This window comes from Theropithecus gelada, chromosome 1 (genome assembly GCF_003255815.1).
Source record: "Theropithecus gelada isolate Dixy chromosome 1, Tgel_1.0, whole genome shotgun sequence".
Classification (NCBI taxonomy): domain Eukaryota; kingdom Metazoa; phylum Chordata; class Mammalia; order Primates; family Cercopithecidae; genus Theropithecus; species Theropithecus gelada.
The window spans coordinates 22,626,745-22,649,454 of NC_037668.1; the positions used below are offsets into that span (position 1 = coordinate 22,626,745).

Here is a 22,710-nt window from a genome sequence, read left to right on the forward strand (position 1 = left end):
TGATACAAGTCGGTCCTGGCACAGGGCAACTGCTGTGTCCGCACTGGGCGCAGCTTAGGCTTTGTGTAGTATGGGAGAGAGTGTGTCCGCATGGGTGTGTGGTGAAGGATGAGGCTGGAAGGGAAATCAGGGGCCAGGTTATGAAGGGCCTGCTGAGCTGCTAAAGACTGTAACAGGGAAATCATGGTGAGTTGGTTATTCCCTAACTCACCATGAAGGGCTCTGAGGCTTACCTTTCCCCTTTGTCCTCACCCTCCAGGCCTCATCTCTGTCCTTACTTCTTTTCCAAATGCTGTCACTGTTTTCCTTCTTTGCTCAGAATTCAACTCATCACCATCCAATTCTAAGCACTGAGTGGCCAACTTAGGCTGGCAGAACCAGATGTCTGGGATTCTGGTCTCAAAACTATGTGCGAGTTCATTCCTAAAACAGGTCTCCTTTTGCTTTCAGCAATGAGGAGGGAAGAGAAGCAGGAGGCTCTCCCAGCTGGAGGGTCTCATCCAAGCCCATACCCAGTTTCTTGACTTGGTTACTTCGGGGCATCGACCAGTCAGCCCATTACTTTTCCTTTTTCTCACCTAAATGAGTTGTCTTTTTGAGCAGATATACTGACAGGGTAGTTAGTTTCTTAGGGCAATGTCCTTCGATGGTCCTCCCTGGCTCAGCCCGCTCTTTTGTGAAATACCAGGGATGGCCATTGCTAGAATAAAATGCAATCCTTCCTAATCCATCCCAGTCGGCCTCTTCAGCCACATCCCTCACCATTCAATTCCAGCCTTCCCCAACTACTCACAGTGCCCTTTAATAGATGCCAAATTGAACACCTGGCATATTGGGACCTCCAGAAAGTCACTTTGCCTATCTCCCACGGGTGAAACGAGATTACTGTCTGGCACCATTTTTCTGAAAGTGTGTTATATGATATTCAGTACTCCACCATTGTCCCCTCCTACCCCTCTGGATTCTTGTCATCTACTGGGAAATACTGTTTGCCTAGTACTGGTTTGCCCTTAAAAAAGGTGTTTTGTACTTAAACCCCAAAACACCCAATGAAACCACCTTTACTGAGATATAATTTACATGCCACAAAATTCACCCTTTGAGTGATTGTCATTCAGTAGTTTTTGTTATATTCAAATAGTTGTCCAACTATCACTAAGTCCGAACATTTTCATCACCCTAAAAAGGAAATCTGACCTGCTAATGGTTACTCCCCACTTTACCCTGGCAACCACTAATGTGTGCTCAGTCTCTACAGATTTGCCCATTCTGGACACTTCACGTAAATGGAATCAGGCAACGTGTGGTCTTTTGTGTCTGGCTTTGACATGTACTCTTAAAGAATCTTCACAATAATCTTGAGATGGAAATTTCCACCTAACTTGGGTCTCTGGCTTCAGTTAGTTTTACCTGGTAGCAGCCATTCATTCAAGAAAATGGAAAATCTCCAGAACTGTTAAGAACCTATTTCCTTACTATGTTGGTACCTGTACAATAGGAATAAAAAAGCACAAGGGTGGGTGAGCGAGGACAGACTTGGCAAATTCTCTGGCGTGACCACCCCAGCACAGTGTATGATGAACAACAAAACCAACTCTCAGCAAACATTACTTAAAAGTATTTTTTTATTTAACTTTAATTTCTGAGGTAAAATACTTTTTTTCTTTCAACTTCCATAACAAAATACAGAGCTATCAGATACCCCTGGAAAAAAATATGTATATTATACATATATTTCTATAACATTACATCATATATATAATATATATGCAAAAATTTGAAGACTTTATAGAAAGCGGAACATCTAAAAGGCACTGCACAATGGAGTTAAGATTACTTACATTTTATGTACATATACACACTTTACTCTGCTTAAGCAGGTAACTAGTGAAGTCACCGTTCACATGTAAATGTCTCATTCACAAATCCCTGCATCACAATTCTATAACTCAAAGAATGCTTAAATACCTCAAAACAAATTAACTGGTAACTTTTTTCCCCCTAAGAAGAAACCAAGAATGGAACAGTTCTTGAAAGACTGAATCAAAGTTTTCTTCTAAACAAAATAAAAATGTACGTTCCATTACTGTTTACCAAACAAAAAGCACAAACATTAATTATGGAATAAATAAAAAACAAGGGACAAACAGCCAACTGACTCTATCCACTTCGTGAGAAGTGATATACTTCAACTATTTTTTTAATGCTTCTGAAAGTTTCTTGGCCCACATAGGACTAGGGTGCAATCATTCCCTGTGTTAGTGAGTTGGGTTTAATGCAGCTTCAAAATTAGGGTGAAGGGACTTGGTGAAATGTTTATATTAAATATTTCACTCTTACCCATTCTTCAGGAAAAAAGGTGAGCTCAGCAAGGCTGGATGCCCTTAAGAGATACTTACTGTTTTCTTTTTCTATAGCTAAAAAAGCAAACTTTACACGAAGAAGCTCTTGATTAATGACATTTCAATAGATTTATATTTGCAAAATTTTAAACATTTGGCACAGCAAAATTTGGAAAACATGGGGGAGAAAAAAATATGTCTGGTTGTTTCCCCCCTTTTCCCACCTGCTGCTGGACAGTGATGAGATGCTCACAGAAGAGAAAGGCCTGGCTTTGCACCAGGCTGGCGACAGGTGCTACCAGGAGTGGGCTGAGGGGAGAAAAACTATCTCCCACTCTTTTGTCCCAGGCAATGTCAATGACCTCCACATTCCCTGGTCCACTTCCTGAGCAACCCCAAGTTCGGCTCTGTATGAGGACCCTCCCCCACCAACCCCAACCCCAGTGTGCAGTGCAAATCAACCAACAATTTACTGGTGGAATGGCAATCAAAGGAAACAGTGAAACACCAAACAATTTCTTAAAGCCAAAAAATATTTTTCATGGAGTTGAACATTTTTCGAGTGTGTTGTTTTTCAAGTGTAAAAGCAGTGACGTTTTGTTCAAACAGAAGCAGCATCTAGGAATTAATTCTGGCACTTGGGTTCTAGGGGGTTACAGGTATGCATCATGGATTCTTCTCCCTCTTATTTAAAAAGGCCTCGTGTTTCTATTCCTGAGTTCATACCAACACCTGCTGGCTCTCCCCTCTAGTGGACAGTGGGTGGCCAGCCAGCCTCCCTGGTTAGATTGGGCAATGCCAAGCAGACACCCCTCATTCACCTGCTGGGCTTGCTTTCTGATTCAGAGGTAAGTCGACGTGCAGAGAAAAGGCAGCCTGAACCGGGAGCCCTGTGCAGCCTGAGTTGCTGGGGACCACCCTCTCAGTCCCGTTCCTGGGGAAAGGCAGGTCACTCCATGGAATTTGAATCAAACAAGGGGGAGGACACCTGCCAAACAGTAGTATGATGGACTCAAGTCGTCCCAGGCCATCTACTGTCTCCCTCACCACGTTAACCTTTTCTGAGTCCCTCCCTCTCTTGTCTAAGCAATGTAGTCTAAAAAGGAAAAAACACCCCCCACCATTAAAAGACAACCCTCAAATGTTACTCAGTATATAAAGTTTGCTTAGGCTAAGGTGGAGTCAGGAATTGCAGACACCATCCCTGTGCCACCCTTCCTCTCATCAGATATGGAGTGATTTCTTCTCTCCCTGCTGCTACGCAGATCTGAGCCTCAGTCAGGTACTGATGTACACAACATAGGCACACGTGCACACACATAGAAGGTGGGCTGCTGCTTCTTTCTCTCTGCCCCTAGTCCAGGCTCCTTTGCTTCACGTAAGATGAATACTTTCCCATTCCTCTGAAGTTGCTGGAAGGGAATTTCCTGGGAAGAAACAATTCCTCACTGCCTACAAACTGGAGTCTCATGTGGGATAGTCAATTGAACATGAGAATCAGAACGATCTGGGCAAATGGGTATGGCAAGAATGGGAACACCACAACAGGACAGACGCCAACTCTTTCATTCATGCCAGGCCGTTTGGCATCTGGTTGCCTTCTGTGTCTTCTTTCCACCTCTTTCTTCAGTCTCAACAAACATCCACTTGTACCCCCAGCTACCTTCCATGTTTCCAGGTATCATCGGCTCTTAACTCCCATAAGCCTGCCTTTTGGCTACCCATCCCAACAATATCAAGAGGGAATGACTAAATATCAGCTAGAAACTTAGCCATGTCTCAACATTCCTGGATTATCTGAAAAGCTGTCCATGCCCTTTACAGGTTTATGGTGACAGACCCGTATCATCTTAAAGTATGTTCATAGTTAAGGCTTGACTTAAGAAAATAAGAGAACCAGACATAATGGAAAGACCTCTTCAATAATGTTGTCACGCCTCTCAGTGAATCTGCTCACAGTCACACTTTGGTTTGGCTCCCCAAACCCACAATAGAAAAGGAAAAATGAATACTTTTTTTCATTTGTTTTGTTTTTAAAGGCATTGGGTTACTTCCTCCTGCCCTCTTTTCTTCCCTGAACAAGAGTTTACAACTCCTCATGGCTTCTTAATAGGTGAAGTAGGTGAAAAGTCTGAGAAGCTCACAGCAGGGCTTGCTGTCTCAACTATGCAGCTGAGAGGCTGCCAGCTCCTGTGCCTTCCCAGTCCCACTATAACTGGCAGTACGTTTGTTCATGTTTCCTGAAAACATTTTCTTTAAAAAGGAAAAGAAAAAAAAGCCAAACACCACCAATCCAAAAAAACAAAAAAGGGAAGAAGAAAAAGAGTAACATCTGAACATTCCCCAAGCCCCACCCCAGTAAGTCTGAGATTATCTTATTCCTCCCCTGAAATAATATAAAGAAGCATTTCAGGCAAAATACTTAGTATTAATGGTGTCTTACTGCCCAACCTCCCAACCATGCCCTTTTCCCTTTTATGTATATCTCTTGGAGCAAAATAAATTCATTAATGGCTTTCCACATATAAATACAATAGAAAAGAAAGAAGTCTGGAACCTGAACTATCATGGGACCAAAAAGTATCTTGGCCTTTTGGGAGTTTCCTTGTCAGAAAGTGTAAGCCTCAACAGGAAATAGAGGCTCCTTCTCCTTTGAGTTCAGTACCCTCCCTGTGTCCTACTCACCAGGAAAGTAAGTGTGTTCATATCCCACCTAATTTACAACAGAAGATAACCCCATCCCATCCCCAAAACATAAAAATACAAGTCTATGCCCCCAGAATGATCAAACCAGTTTAACTCCCTCCCCCCTACCCTGAACTCTTGCTACATAAATACATGTATGTATTTGATTATAGTATAAACAGCTCCTAATCCACTTCCAGTTCTAAGCATCAGCTGCTGCTGTTGCCAAGCCCTGGGGTCCTGACCCATTCCAGAGGAACTTGCCACTCTTGCTCAGCTCTCGGGCTTCAGGATCATCATTCCAGCGCCGCTTCAACCGAAGCTTGGGGGGCATCAGGGCATCTTCTTTCTTCTCAGGTGCACTGGGCTCTTTGCCAGGCCTGTCCTCACCATCTTCAGTCACCTCCAGAGGTTCTTCACTTGGGGTGCTAATGGGCACAGAGGACCAGATGGGTGGTGCAGGACGGGCAAAGATGGTGCCTTTTTCTTCCTCAACGGTCCTGCTTGGCACAGTGCCCTCTTCTTGAGTGTGCTCCTCCTTCCCTCGTGCTGACTGCCTGAGGCTCTCAGGATCCTTTTCAGAGGCAGGTTCCACCTTGATTCTTGGGGGAATAGAAGCCATGGTGGGTGCGGTGACTGGTGCTGACTCCTCGCTGCTCTCAACCCTCTCCCGGTTCTTCCGCCCAACTGGTGGGGGCTGCAGCTTGATGGAGAACTGAGTTGACTCCTCAGGATGCATCTGGCACTGCAGTGGTGGAACCATGAGCCCCGGGTAACGGGGAAAAGTCCGAGGACTCAGATGGTAGTTGAACACAGAACAAGCTTGAGAATGAAGGTAGTGTTTCATTTCCTCAGGGTTGAAGGAGAAGCAGCTGCTGCTGGTGAAAGGACTCAGGCCTGGTGATGGGCTATAGGAGAAGATGGTGGGAGTCAGGGAGAGGGCTGGTGAAATGGGGACATTAAGGACACCTCCGCGGCCAGGGATTGGAGAGACAGCGAAGGGACTGTGGGGGTCAGGGTACATCCCTGGCCTAGCAAACAGAGGAAGCATTATGTCAGGCTTGCGTTTCTGATGGCCAATCCCTCCTCCGCCAATGGCATTCCTGGAGGACATGGGATCCACAGCCCGGCGCCAGTCAGCAGCTGAGCCATCCTCCAGCTCGGAAAGCTCAGCCTTTCTATCAGTACCATTACTGGACTCCTGGCCAGAAGCAGTTAGGGAGCTAGCAGAGAACCGTCCCGGCTGCACATCACTGGTTGGAGAATGGGTGTCCAGAGGTGGGAAATGGAACCGGGAAGAGGCTGTTGGCACTGGTGGCGCACTCTGAGGAACCACACCTGTGATGGTGGAAAATACAAAAGCCTCCATCAGAGGACTGCTCATTCATTATCATCACTTACGCTAACTAAGTGCAAAATATTTAGTAGTAATAGGAAACAATCATTCCAACTGGACTGAATCCCATAGTTCTCCAACTTCCTAGTAACTACTGTTCAGCTGCTTCTACTCAATTTGTCATCCTTTTCTAGGCTCTTTACTGTCTTCACAGTACTCCTTACTGTCAAAAACATTGTAATTGCTTATCCATATTCTAAAACCTAAATTCCACATGGCAGGGACTTCCTATTGTTCACAACTGTACACCTCGCAGTTCGGGACTTAACAATTAAGAAGTACACAATAAATATTAAGTGGAAGGAATGAATGGGTACAACAGCCTTCTCTGCAACTCTAAATATTGTGTATATATTACCTGTTTCAACTTTTAGCTCTGCAAATAGTCTTTTCTTATTTCCGTAATTTTGGCCATATATATATATTCGTGTGTGTGTGTGACGAGGTAGAGGTTTACTGAAATATAAACATTCAAGAACATTTAAGATAGAAAATAATAACAACATATAGATACTCGCTACAAGAGGACTTCTGATGTTTACTCACTGCCTAGACTACGCACATGCTATCACATTTTTCCTTGTTGGAATAAAGATATATTTCAAGATGGGATGTGGGGAGGGGACAGAGCTGCTCTGGCTGACTGTACCTTCAAAGAAGCTCTACTTGGGCCAAGGCCCCATTCCTGGATACACCGCTTGGCCACATATAGAAAGCAAGCAAACCAAACAAAACTGGAAATGACATGCATGTAAAGTAATGCCTTAAAAACTCAAAGACCCTGTACCTGACATACACAGACCATATTTTAGTAAAAACAGCTTAATTTTTAAAAAGGCTAAACATTTGTTAAGGTAAGTTCTTATTGCCAAGTGTTTTATCATTCCTGATATACAATAACTACTTCACAGAGATTCAAATATTTTTCAATCTCTCTGAATCTACATTCCTCTAACAAATTCTACTGAATGATCTCCATTTGCAACCTGCTTTTAAACATTAAAGAGGCTGGGAGAAAATCCAGGACCTACTATTCCTTCTTCCAAGTCTGCTTACTAAAATGTAAAGCTCTAAGTGATAACATACACTGTGCTATTTATGTCTAATTTTTTTTTCTTCTCTTTTTTTTGAGACAGGATTTCACTCTGTTGCCCAGGTTGGAGTGCACTGGCACCATCTTGGCTCAATGCAACCTCCACCTCCTGGGTTCAAGTGATTCTCGTGCCTCAGCCTCTGGAGCAGCTGGGATTACAGGCATGGGCCACCATGCCCAGCTAATTATTGTTGTTTTTAGTAAAGACCGGGTTTCACCATGTTGGCCAGGCTGATCTCAAACTCCTGGCCTCAAATGATCCACTCGCTTCAGCCTCCCAAAGTGCTGGGATTACAGGTGTGAGCCACTGTGCCCAGCCCATGTCAACTTTAGTGGCTCATGGTTCTCAACTTCCCTCAGTGGTCCTCCTGATGAGACATGAAAAAGGTATGCCATCTGAGGCCTCAGGAACCTGTGGGTTCCTGGGAAGTGTCAGCAGCTTCTAAAACAGTATCAGCAGGGTTCTGAGGCAAAGATGAATAAGGAAGAAGGAAAAAGGGAGAAGAAAAAAATAGAAAAAACCCCCAAAATTTTAAGCAAAATATAGTGATCTAGAAGTGGAAACAAAAAAGGCACACAGATATGGTATGGTTAGGAATTGCTTCCCATCAGCTGGTGCCTTCTCCTCTTGGTCTAGCATACTCTGGAGTCTGCTGGTATTTGTAAGACTGTAGCTTTCTAGGTACATGTGACTGAATAACACTATGACAGAGCCTCATTTCCCAAACTAATGTTCCACAGAAAACTGTTCTGCAGGCCCTTTTTTTTTTTTTAAGCATCTGACTGAGAGGGCAGGATGTCTGGCTTCCTAGCAGGAACCTTCATAGTGTCAGTGATGAAAGAGAGAATTAAATACGGGTGATGCTGAGAAAGGCAAGAAGATTTGTGTTCAGAAGCGTGCCCAATGTCACACTGTGGAAAAGAGAGGCAAGCACGAGACTGGGCCTAATCTCCGTGTCTCTTTGGGTGGAAGACAGGCCAGGCCACTGGATTCTCTTACACAGATGCCAATAAGAACACTGATGGAGTATTTGGAGAATGCCAAAAAGGACATCCCTGCAACAAAAATGATCTTTGCCAACATTAAGAAGAGGCAGAAAAGGGTAGACTTGATAGCATATCTCAAAAAAGCTACTAATGGGTAATAACGGGACACTGCCGTTATTTATTACAAAACAGAAGCCTCATGACTTTTTTATGTGTACCATAATTTAACAGATCTCAAAAACCAGAATCCACATCATGAATGACTGACAGAATTATTTTTGTTGGGCAGTCTTGATTTAATTAAGACTGATTTGAGGTTAGATGAGTATGTTTGGCTTTTGGAATTTTAATAGTAATTCCGATTTAGTAAATGCTCTCTATCACTGTTTACCCCTTCTAAATATATGACTGGACTTCATTAGTAATGTTCAACTTTTCACAAAGATGATGAATGCCATCTTAAAACCTATTGGAGAATGGGTTTTATATTTAGATTTACATAACTGGTTATGTGAATGTATTTAAATACTGGGGAAATTCCTTCACTGTCTCAGAACCAAGCAAGATTCACCAGTGTTTTATGTTCATTTGCCTCTTAAAGGCAAGGGATGAATATAAGGTAGCAATGTCTACTTTGTATTTTTGGCCTTAACAATAGCCAATCTAATTAGAATTCTCTGTATCTAAAATGATTCCTTTTACTTATTGAAAGGCATTTTAGTGGGTTTATGTGTAATATCAAATAAAGATTTAACATTTCTCACATTTTATAGGTATTCTATAGGATCAGATGCTTATTAATTCTTTACTATCTAATTCAGGCTAAGTTATAATTTGGGATTGTCTTTAAGCAGCCATTCAGAAACATAATACTGTAGAACTGCTATGTATTTGTGATTGGAAATGGTGCTTTTGCCAACTTAAAAGGAATTAAGTAGAGGAAATATACACAAATTTAAAAATTATGCATGATTATAAAACTTAAGATAATTAAAAACAAAATCACAGATTGAAAAAAAAAAAAAGCCACTGATTTCATCTTAAAATTAGGAAGAACAGAGGGATGACCTTGCAAATGATTTGAGTAGAGCCAAGAGGGTCCCAGGCCAAATGTGTGCTTCTATTAGCCAATTATGGTGGCTACAATTCTACCCTTTTTGATTCTTTTGGATCTTGACTTTTAATTAAGAGTACATCTACTCAAAAGCAAAAAGCCACTTCTATGTACTCAGAAGAATGAAGTCTGTCCTGCCCCGATCCTGACAGTATCTTCTGTATCTTTCCAATGTGCAGGGAAAGGTCCTGTCTCCTAAGCAATTTAGAAATGCTTGATTCAATCTAGTTTTTTTTTCGTTGTTTTGTTTTTTTGAGACAGAATCTTGCTCTGTCACCCAGGCTAGAGTGCAGTGGGGCAATCTTGGCTCACTGCAACCTCCAACTCCCAGGTTCAAGCAATTCTTCTGCCTCAGCCTCCCAAGTAGGCGGGACTACAGGTGCATGCCACCGTGACTGGCCGGTTTTTGTATTTTTAGTAGAGATGGGGTTTCACCATATTGGTCAGGCTGGTCTCGAACACCTGACCTCGTGATCCGCCCACCTCTGCCTCCAAAGTGCAGGGATTACAGGCGTGAGCCACCGTGCCTGGCCCAAAATCTAGTTTTTTATTAAAATAATAATAATAATAATAATAAACTGGAGGAATCTCAGTCTTTACCTATGTTAAGGTATACTGTAAAGGAGACATAATAAGCAGTATTTTCCTAATGCATTTAGGTGGCATAATGGGAGATGAGACTAGAAGCAATACTGGGAAGGTAGCATTCTGGAACCCTTACCTCTGATTAACTGGAGTAGCCCTACTTTTATATGTTGATATATCAAACCTAAGGTTTTGCTTAGAAAGAAAGTTTGCTGCTAAAAAAGAAAGTTTGAATACCATTGCTTTATAAGACCACCTCCATGAAGTCACCATGAAATTCAAGTACTGTGGTTGAAAAAAACTGGCTCTGAATCTCAGTTCTGGTACCTTCTACCTTGTAGCTTAGTACAAGTAGCACACTGGAATCTTTGACCCCCTCTGGCAAAATGGAATTCATAAGGTCTTCGCCTAGGTTCAAATCTTGGTCCTACCACTTACTAGTTATGTGCCTCTGGACAGCTTACCTCTCTGTGCCTCAGTTTCCTTACCTGTAAAATAGGTCAGAACAGGGCCTATTGTTATGAGGATTAAGAGTTAATATTTGTAAAGCTCTTAGAATAGTACCAAGCATAGCAAATTGCATGTCATTGTTAAAATAATTTTTTTATTAGATAATCATGGTACAAAAATTAAACCATAAAAAGACAACTATCATTCAAATATGGACTATGTATTAGATAACAGCATTATATCAATGTTAAACATCCTGGGTGTGGTAATGTTATTGTGGTTACGGAGGAGAATGTCCTTGTTCCTGGGAAATACAAGCTGAAGTACACAGGGACGAAATGTCATGATGTCTGCAACTTAATCTCAAAAGATTTAAAAAGTATATATAAATAGAAAGAGATAAAGCAAATGTGGCTACAATATTAACCATTAGTGAAACTAGACAAAGGATATATGGGTGTTTACTGTCCTTTTTCCAATATTCCTATAGATTTGGAGTTTTCCAAAATAAAAAAAAAAAAACTGGGGTTGGTGGGAGTAGAGAGGCATAGACTGAGAGGTATCAAGTCCATCCCTAACTGGTCTGTCCTGCCCCGATCCTGACAGTATCTTCTGTATCTTTCCAATGTTTCTTATGCAAATATAAGAAAATATTTTAATAATGTATTATATAGGATGCTTTTCATGATAAAATACACAGACCAGAATACCCCAACTGTTATCAACCCACCTCGTAGACATGATCTCACTGGCCTCCAGGATCTAAATCCACACAGCTCTATTTAGAGTACTTATCACGTTTCACATTGCATTAAACCCGGCATATCTTATCTCTCCTGCTAAATTCTAAGTTCCTTGAGGTAAAGAACTCCCATTATCTGTTGAACAAATGAATCACAATCTAGAGGAGGAATATATGATCTATTAAATAAGAGCTAGATTTCAATAGCTCAATCTCTCAGGAATTGTTTCCCGAGAAACTGTTCAATAGATAACTATTCAACCTACCCTGATCAGTCTTTAACTTTGCTGTTGTTTTCCTAATTTTATCGTTTGTAAAATGTGGATATCAAGACATTCACCTTACTGGGCTGAAGAGTTTAATGAGATAATTCACAAAACTACTAAGCAAAAGTACCTCCATAAAGTAGATGTTCAATAAATGTTATATTCCTTTGTTATCATAAAGTTAACCTTAAACAACATTTGGCCTTTCTGGTCAAAAAGTTCTTTATAAACTAATGACACTAGTTCTTTGGAGTTGTCTATATCTAGGATGTGAGCAACAAGGTAGTAGAGATAGATGTACTAAAAGAAATGGACACAGTTTTGCTTTCCTTGTGGCTTTTTTGAGACTGAGTCTCGCTGTCGCCTAGGCTGGAGTATAGTGGCATGACCTCAGCCCACTGCAACCTCTACCTCCCTGGTTCAAGTGATTCTCCTGCCTTGGCCTCCTGAGTAGCTGGGACTATAGGTGACTGCCACCTGTATTTTTTGTATTTTTAGTAGAGATGGGGGTTTCACCACGTTGGCCCGGCTAGTCTTGAACTCCTGACCTCAAGTGATCCACTGGCCTTGGCCTCCCAGAGTGTTGGGACTATAGGAGTGAGCCACCTGGCCCGGCCCCTTGTGGCTTTTTGATTAGGATCTTGAGCTGGGGTTAAAGATCAAAGTTGGTTCAATTGCCTTCAGGCAGAACAGGTGTGCTGGGCCACTACTGTTAAGTTTCTAGATCGGATTCTTCCCAGAGTGAGGATCCAGGTTTCCTTACCCTGGAAAACCACATTACTTCCTAGGGCTGATGAATGCCCCATTCCAGGTTATCCAAGTGGCTGAAGTTCTGGATTTTCAATAGATAAAAAGGGTAAAAGACAGAAGAACAAGATGAATGAAACACTTTTTTGGGAGCGGGGTGAAGGGGTATAAAAACCAACAAATTCTTTAAAATTGTTGGTATATACATCTAGATTCCCAATTCCTCTAGGCATACAAGGAAGGGGCAAGAGTGAGAAATAGAGGAAGCAAGATTTGAGTGGCTAGAACAGGTCTGATTTCCTAACGCCTCTCCCTCAGGCACAAGGAAAGAAAACAGGTTGTAATTAGAGAGATGCATTCCAATACCCCCCCTTTTTTTTTTTTTTTTAAATGCATGCCCCAGGGACAGGAGGGAGTGGTTACAGAAGGAGAGATGAAACTGTAATGATAGCAGAGTCAAGCTAAAACTGCCCTAACTTGTTGTGTAGTAATTACATATCTGCAATGGATCTCAACATTATGTTCTCTCAGCCACACCCCCACTAATTTTTCAGGTTTCTTCCAGCTTTTCTGAGAAGTTGTATTACTGCATGATCAGCATTCTTTGCCTTAGCATACAAGGCCACAATGACAGAGTACTTACTGACGGACTGGTCAGAAAACAATTAAATACAATCTACAGTAGTCCTTTCTTATCTGAGGTTTTGCTTTCCACTGTTTTAGTTACCCACAGAGGTCTGAAAACAGGTCTGTACAGTACACAAACATATTTTGAGAAAGACCACATTCACATAATTTTATTACAGCATATTGTTATAATTTTTCTATTTTATTATTGTCATTAATCTCTTACTGTGCCTAATTTATAAATTCAACTTTATCACAGATACATACGAGCGGGGTTAAGGGAAGAAAAATCATATATAAGAATGGAGTTTGGTACTATCTGTGGTTTGAGAATCTACTAGGGGTCTTAGAACATATACTGCTCAGATAAAGGGGAACTACTGTATTTTCTTGGGCAGGAGTATGATTTGCATACGGAAAAAAAATCACAAACAAAAAACCACACAACAACAAAGTCTTTTGAGAGACTGCTTTCAACATCAAGAGAGAATATGGGGAGCTGTGATGGAAAGCTATAACCAGGAAAGTCAGGAGGGGAAGCCCTAGTGCACTTAACAGGAGAGAAGGTCAAGTAACCCCAGAATCTTGTTCTCTGAGGATTTGCTGGTGCAGATCAAAGACACTGCTTTTCACTGCAAACATGTGAACCTCCCCCTTCTCTGATCAAGGATGCTGTGGTTTTGATGATATTCACTTGATAAGGGAGAGCTTGCTAGTTTCACAGAAAATCGGAAGTGTTTGTAGAAACAGGTTCCCATCTATGAAAGAACCATTGGGCTGGGTGTTAAAACTGAGTCCTGAACTTAAAGATCATCACAAACCTATGAAACATCATTCCCAAACAAGACAGTGTAATAGTATCTAGGAGATCACAAACAATATGCAGAAAAGGGAACCAACTAAATAAGTCAAAGAAATCTATCTTGATACTGCACAGCCTATAACTCTCTTTATGAGTGAGACGACTTGAGCGAGAACACTGAGGTAATCCAAAGGATCACATTATTTTAGTGTTTCTAAAATCTTCCTAAACAGGCTATGTCTTAGATTTGGAGTTTTAAAAATTCTTTTCAATTTGAAATTCATTCCCTACCAAGAGAGTTTGTATCTTACCACTTGACCGAATGTTGATGAACGGGTAGTTGGGCATCACCAGTTTGTTGAAGTTAAATTTATAGGTAAATCTTTTCCCTTTTGTTTTATGAAGGATCCTCTTGTTGTAATAGTATCTGTAAAAACAGGAATGCATGTCAATTTGTCTTGTAGCTACTGACAGCTTTCAATACATTTAGGTAGCCACTGAGACCAACAATTCTTGCTCTAAGTATTACAAAAATCACTACCAATCTTTTGCAGCCTGGCCCTCCAGGTAGATCTAGGAGACCTAAGAGCTTAATTTTCTTACTCAATTTTCAACTGAGCTCCAGTTTTGCCGAGAGGTTTACAAAGACAACTTCACTTTAAGATTGTGAACACCTATCCTAGCTCCAAACATTTTCTTCTCCATCTCTCTACAATTTCAATTCTATAGTCCATTTCCTTCTGGTTGCACTGCATGTCACTAACTGCTTAGTTTCTCTTTTTGGTCTTGTCCAGGTGGGGGCAGACAAGTCACTAAGCGGACCTGATGTGGTTAGTCTGGAGGCCTAAGCTCAAAAGATAGACAAAGGAATGTAGAACTGTTTTATGGTGGCAGGTCAAACAATGGCATGCCCTGATCTGGAAAACAGCAGCTAGTGTGGCCTGCTTCACCTTCAAAGACTCAAAGGGATGTGAAAGAATACAGCAAAGCCACTGCACAGATTTTACATTTCAGGTCAGGAGAACTTCAATTATCTGGAACCTTTAGTCTTACATCTATGCAGTAGCAGAGGTCATAAACTGCCTTCTAGCCCCTTGAGGGCTAACGGGCTATGAAATTTAAGACTGACAAGGGGAAAAAAGAACCAGAGAAAACTTAGAGTGATCAATCTTTAGACATGTTGCAGCAGGCTATGGACAACTTGAGCTCACAGACATAGTTCCTGAATAGATGGGTCAGTATCATTGAATCTTCCTCCTGTAACTTGCTTCATCCTTTTCTAAGTTTCTTCCAGGGGAGCCCAAAGAAAGAAATTCTGACAGATTCTAATAGAGAAGTCTAAACTAATCCTTTGGATTATAAATGAGCTCCAATCCATGTTTCACCATATACTCTCGCCCACTACAGAGCAGAATCGGCTGTCTGTCAGGATCCAGTGCCAGCCACATTGGAATTCCCTCCTACATATAACCAAAGATACGCCTTTTCTCCTCCTGTGCCTATGCTACTCACATTCAACAGCTCTTCTACTCCCACTTTAAAGTGACACATTATTCACTAAGATAGTGTAGTCTTTTATTACCTGATACCCTTTTATCTAGCATTCACTAAACAGCTTAGTCTCCTTCCAATCTGTTAACACAGATTTGAGAATCCTTTCCCTTACCTGAGGGCCCGGCTCAGCTTGTCATAATTCATCTGTGGTTTACATTTCCTGCGGCCCCAGAGGCGGGCCACCTCATCTGGATCCTTGATGACAAATTCCCCGTACTCTCCCTGCTGCCAGGCGATGACATGGCGGAACTCTTCCTTCTGCAGCAGCTCCAGGATGAAGTGCCACAGCTGGATCTGCCGGGAGCCTGGGGACGACTCTGTTTTGTAGGCCCAATCAGGAAACTGATACCCTTTCATGTGAGAAGGTCAAGATTAAGCTAGTTAAGAGCTAGGTACATACATACCAGCAACCCCAACTGCACATTCCACTGCTCTGAATCTAGAGTGCTTTGCAAACATGCTGTAAGTACTCTCAGTCAGCTGGGCCTAACCACAATGGGGAGAGGAAAGCACAGAGAAGTCACCTATCCTTGTGGCAATCATTAAATCTGATAAGAGTTGGGCAGCAGCAACCAGATGTCCTAATCTTACCATTTCATACATTACTAAATCTCACACCTACTTTCTATGAGGACATGAAAGTGCTAAAGGGAACAAACAGGAAAGATAAACTAATGTTTCAGGAAAATACAGCTGAAAATTCCTTTTCCCTAAGGTTGGAACTGTGTCTCTAACAGCAAAGAGACTCTAAAGCTTGGGATATGGGTGTGGTGACCAGACATGTTAAATATACATCCACAGGAAACAAGCCTACAACCGTCCTGCCAGTATCCACCTAGCCAAGAGGCTGTCAGTCATGGTCTGACATTTGTGAACATAGCTCAAGTTGAGAGAACAGGAACCACTGAGGGACCTTCCAGGTACATCAGAGATGATTAACTTCTGCTCACCTCCACCTCCTTCTGGCTTTTCCACGATGCTACAGCCGGCTTTCATTTTCACCCTCCTGCTGAGAGACACAAGCCACACAATTACTCTAAGATGCTATTTTATTTAGTATCCTGTCAAAGTTTTCTGGCAGTCTTTCCCCAAACTTCCTTTCCACTGTTCTTCTTTCCTTATGCAACTCTCTTTCTTTCAAACATGTCACCTCCAAACTGCTACTCCCCAAATTATCAAATGATGGGCCTCAGGTCATCAGCTTCAAAAGCCGTAATTATCTCTCACCTGACTTTAAACCACAAAGTGTAAACACTGTCTTTAATATTTGCTTTCCTCCTCCTGACCAACCCTTCAAATGTACAAAAATAAAAATAAAAAAGGAGGGTACAGTGAAATGGGTCCAAAAACGCAGCCAAAACAAGTCAAACAGTTTGTCTTCTATTACTAGACAAGCCCACATGCCAAGATACACAAGCCTGAGTTCACCCAGATGTACCAGTTTAAAGGGTGAAAAAAACCCAAATCCATCTGATTCCCACTCAAGAATGAACATCTGATTTTGATTTATTTTGCTGAATTATGTGAGATGGGAGAAGGAAGATTCTTCCCAGCCAGAAACTGCTCCCTCCTCCTTGAAAAATACCCTGGGATACAGGAAGTAAACACATCATATGTACAGTTACTCCATACAAAAAACACACACAAACTCCCAAAAAGTCTTTGAGAAAAATTATACATTTTCTCCATTTAACAGGAAGGGGTGAAAAGCAGGCATTTCTGAAGCCCTTCTGGCCAGTGAGTGGAGGGAGTCTTGCTGCGATTTGAATTCGTTCCATCCAGATTTACAGTTCCTCAATAAATTTCCTGTTCCTCCCAGCAAGCAGCTTGTGTCAATCACTTAGCAAAAAGGAGGGAGGGGTGAAACTGCCAGAGGGACATGGAGGCAGGAGAGGGCAGATCTACCCACGCTGTTCCCCACGGCGGATGACAGGCCCTTAGCATCCACATTAGCAGGAATCTGGAGAGAATGCAGGTGCCTAAGTGGCCCCCGGGTAGGGACAAATTCCTTATCTTGGAAATCTCACCTAACCTAGGATTCCTCTAGATCTTTTGAATATTTTTTCTCACCAAACACATTAAGGAGACCAGCAAGTGTCAGTCTACAAAACTACTAGCGGCCGAGGACAAGATAAACACCCCAAAGGAAGGAGAAGACAAACAGACAAGGAAAACACACACACACACACACACACACACACACACACACACACACACACACACACACGAGATATACAATAACAAGGCACCAGGGCTGAGGCAGGAGCTTCCTCTTCCATCTTAGTGACAATGAGGGAGGAAAAACACGAATTTCCCCACTGCTCCAGGAAGCTTCCCTGGACTCTTAACTCCTAGGATGCGCTGTCGGATCGTGAGGCCTTTTACCCTGTCACAGAACTCCCTCCAACCATCACGACTCTGGGGTTCAAATCCCGTTGCAACGATGACCTGACAAGGAAGCCCTCACTTGACACTCCAGCTCTCCAATCTTCCCCATAAAAGTCCCTTTCCCAGGAGCCCTGAGGCGCCTCTGCACGCCTTTCGCATATTCACTGCAAGGACACTTCATCCAAGCAGGGCCACTGGTCTCAACTCTGCAAACCACAGGACCCCTGCCCTTCCTCTGATCGCGACCACTCCCCGAAGAGTGCGGCATGCACAGTCTGGCGCTGCGGATTTCCCGCAGCAGCTCCGGGTCCTGGCTTCCACAGCCCCCAGAACCTCCTTGCCATTCACCTCCCGGGCTGGACCTCCCTTAACCGTGGCCTCAGGGCTGCGCGGGGCCACCGCATGAACGCTGACCTGGGTCCCTGTCGCCCCTCAGACAGACACGGGCTCCCACCCTCCCCCGCCCCCCGTACTGGGTGAGGCCCAGCTGGGTGGGTACGCGGCCCGGCGGCCGGCCCCGATCCCAGGGACGCCATCCCCGCCGGGATCCCGGATCCGACCCAGACGGCCCGGCGGCCGAGGCGAGGCCGGGACTCACCTCTTCCCGGCACGGTCCGTCTTCAGTCCGGTCTCCTCCGCGGCGTCTCCGGCTCCTCCTCATCCACCCCAGCAGGAAGTGACCTCCTCGGCTGCTTTCGTCACTTCCATCCTCAGCAGAAAGGGCGGGGGAGGAGGAGGCGCCCTCCCGCCGGTTCCCAGCCTCACCTCGCCGCACCCAGCCGCGTCTCCCTTTCCTTTCTCCTTTCAGCAGACGCCGACTTCCGCCCGCACTCCGCCCCCTGCGCGCTCCTCCCGACACGCATCCCGCGCATCCGCCCCGGCGCGGCCCGTGCGTCACGCTGCGGGGGCACGTTACGCACGCTCGTGGCGGGCGGCCGGCCCGGCTCGCTGCTGGGCCAGGGTCCTGCAGACGCTGAGGGGTGACGCGGCGCGAGAGGGCGCTGGTCTGGTACATGCTTCCCCCGCGAGTTCCGCGCGGTGAGGCAGAACGGAATTTGCGGGGCGAGGCGCTGCCCCGGGGTCCCACTTCCCGAGGGGAGGGGACCTTGCAGACCCCACAGGAAGGCCCAGGCGCCGGGAAACAGTCTCTCCCACACAACAGAAAGGCGGCCAGTCTTTCTCCAGAAAAGGGCCCTGCGACCTCCCAGAGAGGGGATCCCTCACAATGGGAAGACAGGACCCGCAGACTTCAGACGCAGTTCCCTACTCTTTAAGAAAGGGCCCTTTCATATACGTATGAAAGAAACCGCAAAGCGTTCTCTGAAGCACGTCGCTTTGGCATTTCCTCCCCGGGAAGACTGGGGAGCATGACCGCTTCCCCGCTAGTTCCCACCCTACTGCATTTAGTCTTAATTCGTCCCAGTCTAAGCAGCTTGCAAGTCCTCTCCCTAAGTCATTAAAACTCGTGTCCCTTTTGTCTTTTACCTTTTGTTCCTGCTCGGGCAATTACAAATATCTGTCCAAAGCATGTTTTTTTTTTCTTTCTTTCAAGGCTAATTAAGGATAAAGAATCTCAAGCAGTTCAGCTTTATCTCCAGTCCCACCCCCGTAAATCTGAGTGGTGTCCAGGCATAGTTTCACTCCAGAGGCAGAAGAAAGGGAGGAGTGAGGATCAGTAAAGGTTAAAGAATTTAGAATACGAGCGTGGGGGAGGTGAAGAAGAGAGATGGGATTGAAGGAGAATTGAAGATCAATTTTGATCAAATGGATCAAAACTTTGTTTTGTACCTCTGCTCTAGTAAGACCTTTGCACCATGTCTGCCACATGGGACTTGGAAATATTAGTTGTTACAAAAATTGCTTCCAATTTTGAATGTGCTACTAGTCATTGTCTAACTTTTGATAAATTAACTAGTAAATTGGCTCCCTCTGGCCTAAAATTACCTTACCTGATTTTTGAAAAAGATAGCATTGTTATATCTTTTCTAGTTGAAATTCCTGCTCTGTAGGTGAACAAAATAAGGAGTGGAACTTAAACACCATAGAGAGGGTTACCGATATCTGCAACTAGTCCATTAGCTCTTTGTAGGAACTGCCTATATATTCTTTGCATCTTCTGCATAGTACCTAGAACAGCAACTTACATGTAGATATCAGATGTTTGCTAGAACATTCCTTTAAAATAATGGAGTTTAGCTAAATGGAAATTAAGTCCTTGTGCCTTCATCTACTAGCTTTGTGACCTTAGTTAAGTGACTTCTCTGTGTCAGTTCCTCATCTATGTGAACATAATACGTATAGTATCTACTCGTGATTGTTATTAGATGTGTTAATACATGTAGAGTGGTTAGAACAGAGAATGGTATATTTTAAATATGGCAGATGAAAAATGTTGGCAAAGATAATAATCATAAGAATCATTCTTATGAGAATTCTCAATTTCCCATACCACCCATGCAAATCTTAGTAATTGTTACAACTCAGAAACCAGGGTGATCGGGAATGAGTAGTTTCTTCTGAAAGTCTGAAATTGCTCATCTTTGGCTCATAGCTCAAGTGGTTATGGTTAGAGCCAGCACGGTTGACTCCAAGAATCCTGTGCTCTACAAAGGGCCGGGAGTGTAGGGACTCTCTGCATATTTTTACTCAGGCCAGACTCCTAGGGTTCTCTGCTGCTGCCTCTCTAATTAACGTCACAAAAGATGTCTTGAGTAAATACAATTAACAGAGATAAACAAGTCTCTACCTGGCTGGAGTCTAAATTGATATATTGAGAAATGTTTATATTCCAGCAGAACTCAACAGTTTTTACGTTAAGAATCGAATCACTGGCCTGAAACTCAAAGAGGTGAATTTGGGTTTGATGAAGGAAACTGGAAATTCCTTAATAATTAGTGGGTCTCAATAAATGAGTTGTGGCTGGGATCCTCTCCTGTGGTGGTAGGATCTGGGGACATTTGGATGGCTAGGGACTTCTGGCCCAGCATACCGAAGGCCCCTATCCACTGTTTCCTTCACCATGGCACTGCTGCCTTCTCCATCTGCTGCAAACAGGTTTTCAAAACGTGGAGACTTTTCATGTTCCTGAAATAGGGAGAGCATGAGCTTTCTGAAAAGCGTGGGGGTGGAAACACTTAAGACACTTAGCATGAAAGTCAAGACAGGTTGTAATCGCTCTTGAATTTCCACTTGCTCAAAGCTTTCTTTGTCCACTGACATTACCTTCCTACCCTCTTCCCACCCATCTTTACAATTGTTCCATATGTCTAGGATAAGTTTCTGTTCTAAATCTCATGCTCTCAATTCCACTGTCACCACAACACAGCCATTTCATTGCTTCTTAAAAAAAGAGAAAGGAAATAATTTTTTAAAGTATTTTTCTTCGGAAAAACCCTTTCTGGATTGTTGTGTGTGAGTGTGTGTGTTTCTTCCCTGGCTTGTGCTTCTTTATTGCTCCCATTTTCATTTATATTCTCCACACCTTGAACTAATCTGGACATGTATATGATGTAAATGCTTTCCTCTCTACTCTTGTAGTAGATGACTGTCTTGTTCTACCATCTGTGTGTCACAGAAGTATTTGTTCTTCCTAGTGTGTTTGTCTTAGATTGCAGGCCCTCAGGGGTTGCAGCCACAGTCAGTAGGTCCCCACACTGCCCAGAGTAGTTCCCTGTCATCATTTGAGATGTCTAATGATGATAATTTCCTTCTCTGCTATCATGTATGCTGATGTGCTGATGCTGATGAGACTAGCTTCTGTCTCCTCCCTCAGTCTTCACTAAGTCTCCCAGTTAAAGGCTGGTGACCTCTTTCCCCCAGTTTGTTTTCACTAAACTGGGATTCAGAAGACCTGAGTTTCAGTCCCAGTTCTGTCCTTTGCTAACTCTATTCTCTGACAAGTCACTGACCTCTGAGGTCCGGCCTTCTCATCTCTAAAAGGGGATGCTACTGGTGTCCCTGATAAGGACAGAAATGTAATGGCAGCTGTGGAGCACTTGTAAACTCTGAAACCCTTTACAAAGCTCAAGGATGCAGATTACGCTTGCTGCCATCCCAGACCTCGCACTATTCTTTAGTATCAACAATTCAAACTTTACAGCAATTTTCACCTCATTTCACAAACTTTGAGTGGGAATTTAATGTTTTAGATTTGGGTAAGACTCTAATTCTCAGGACAAAATTCTTTTTTATAATTTAGGTTCCGGAGTTTCTTATCTAGGCACTATTTTATGAAGCATAGCTTGAGGCGATACATTGTAATCACTCTGTGCTTCAGTTTCACCATCCAGAAAATGACCATAATAAGGATTTCCAGAAGGAAAAATAGTATAACATTGAAACATTATTGATGAAGTAAAAGAGTGAAGGGCAAATATGAAATTGATTTATTCTCACCCTTTGTGACTCAGTTTCCCCTTCAGTAAAGTGAAGATAAATTCTTACAAGAAAGAAAACTTTATTATTTGCATTTTACCACACTGGACTCCAGTAGCTCATAAGATCTTGTGTTTTGGTTTATTTTTCCCATCAACTCAAGGTCGTTGTGAGGATAGAGGAATTAATGTCAGTAACATGATTGGGGATCCCCAGACTAAAGGTTAAGTGAGTCCAAAGCAGAAGTAACTTTGCCCAAAGTTACAGCTCAACCAGAAGGAGCAGAGAGTCTGGCTGTTTATGTAGCAGTGACTTGGGGACTCAAGGACTCTCCCCAATTCCACGTCCATGGTAGTCCACAAATACCCCTTCCTCTCACTTCCCTTTTTCAGGTGTTGGTTCCCCTCTCTCAAATCAGTGCAATGGAGAGGGTAGTGAAAGATCACGAAGGAACAGAATGGGAGACAGGATTAACATGAGGAAATGACCATTTAAGCTATTTTGCTGACCCTCCAACCCCCACCCCTGCCTTCCCGCTGGCAGCCCAGGAGAAAGATT

General features: G+C 43.2%; 1 protein-coding gene and 1 pseudogene across 1 annotated transcript; one reads left to right on the forward strand and one right to left on the reverse strand.

Annotated features, from left to right (window-relative positions):
• Nucleotides 1-1,607: 1,607 nt before the first annotated feature.
• On the reverse strand, nucleotides 1,608-18,652 carry LOC112610360 (ETS translocation variant 3). The gene is made up of 5 exons (XM_025363800.1): nucleotides 18,377-18,652; nucleotides 16,341-16,399; nucleotides 15,503-15,740; nucleotides 14,148-14,263; nucleotides 1,608-6,365 (listed from the first exon to the last, which is right to left on the reverse strand). Exons 2-5 carry the CDS (start codon nucleotides 16,384-16,386, stop codon nucleotides 5,230-5,232), a joined length of 1,536 nt encoding a protein of 511 aa, XP_025219585.1. The 5' UTR covers nucleotides 16,387-16,399; nucleotides 18,377-18,652; the 3' UTR covers nucleotides 1,608-5,229.
• On the forward strand, nucleotides 7,895-8,661 carry LOC112631700 (annotated as a pseudogene).
• Nucleotides 18,653-22,710: the final 4,058 nt, after the last annotated feature.

Coding starts and splice junctions, on each gene's coding strand:
- LOC112610360 (XM_025363800.1), bottom strand. CDS start 16,386: ATGAAAGCCGGCTGTAGCATCGTGGAAAAGCCAGAAGGAGGTGGAG. Junction 15,741..16,340: donor AAAGCCAGAAGGAGGTGGAG/GTGAGCAGAAGT, acceptor CTCACATGAAAG/GGTATCAGTTTCCTGATTGG. Junction 6,366..14,147: donor CATCAACATTCGGTCAAGTG/GTAAGATACAAA, acceptor CCACCATCACAG/GTGTGGTTCCTCAGAGTGCG.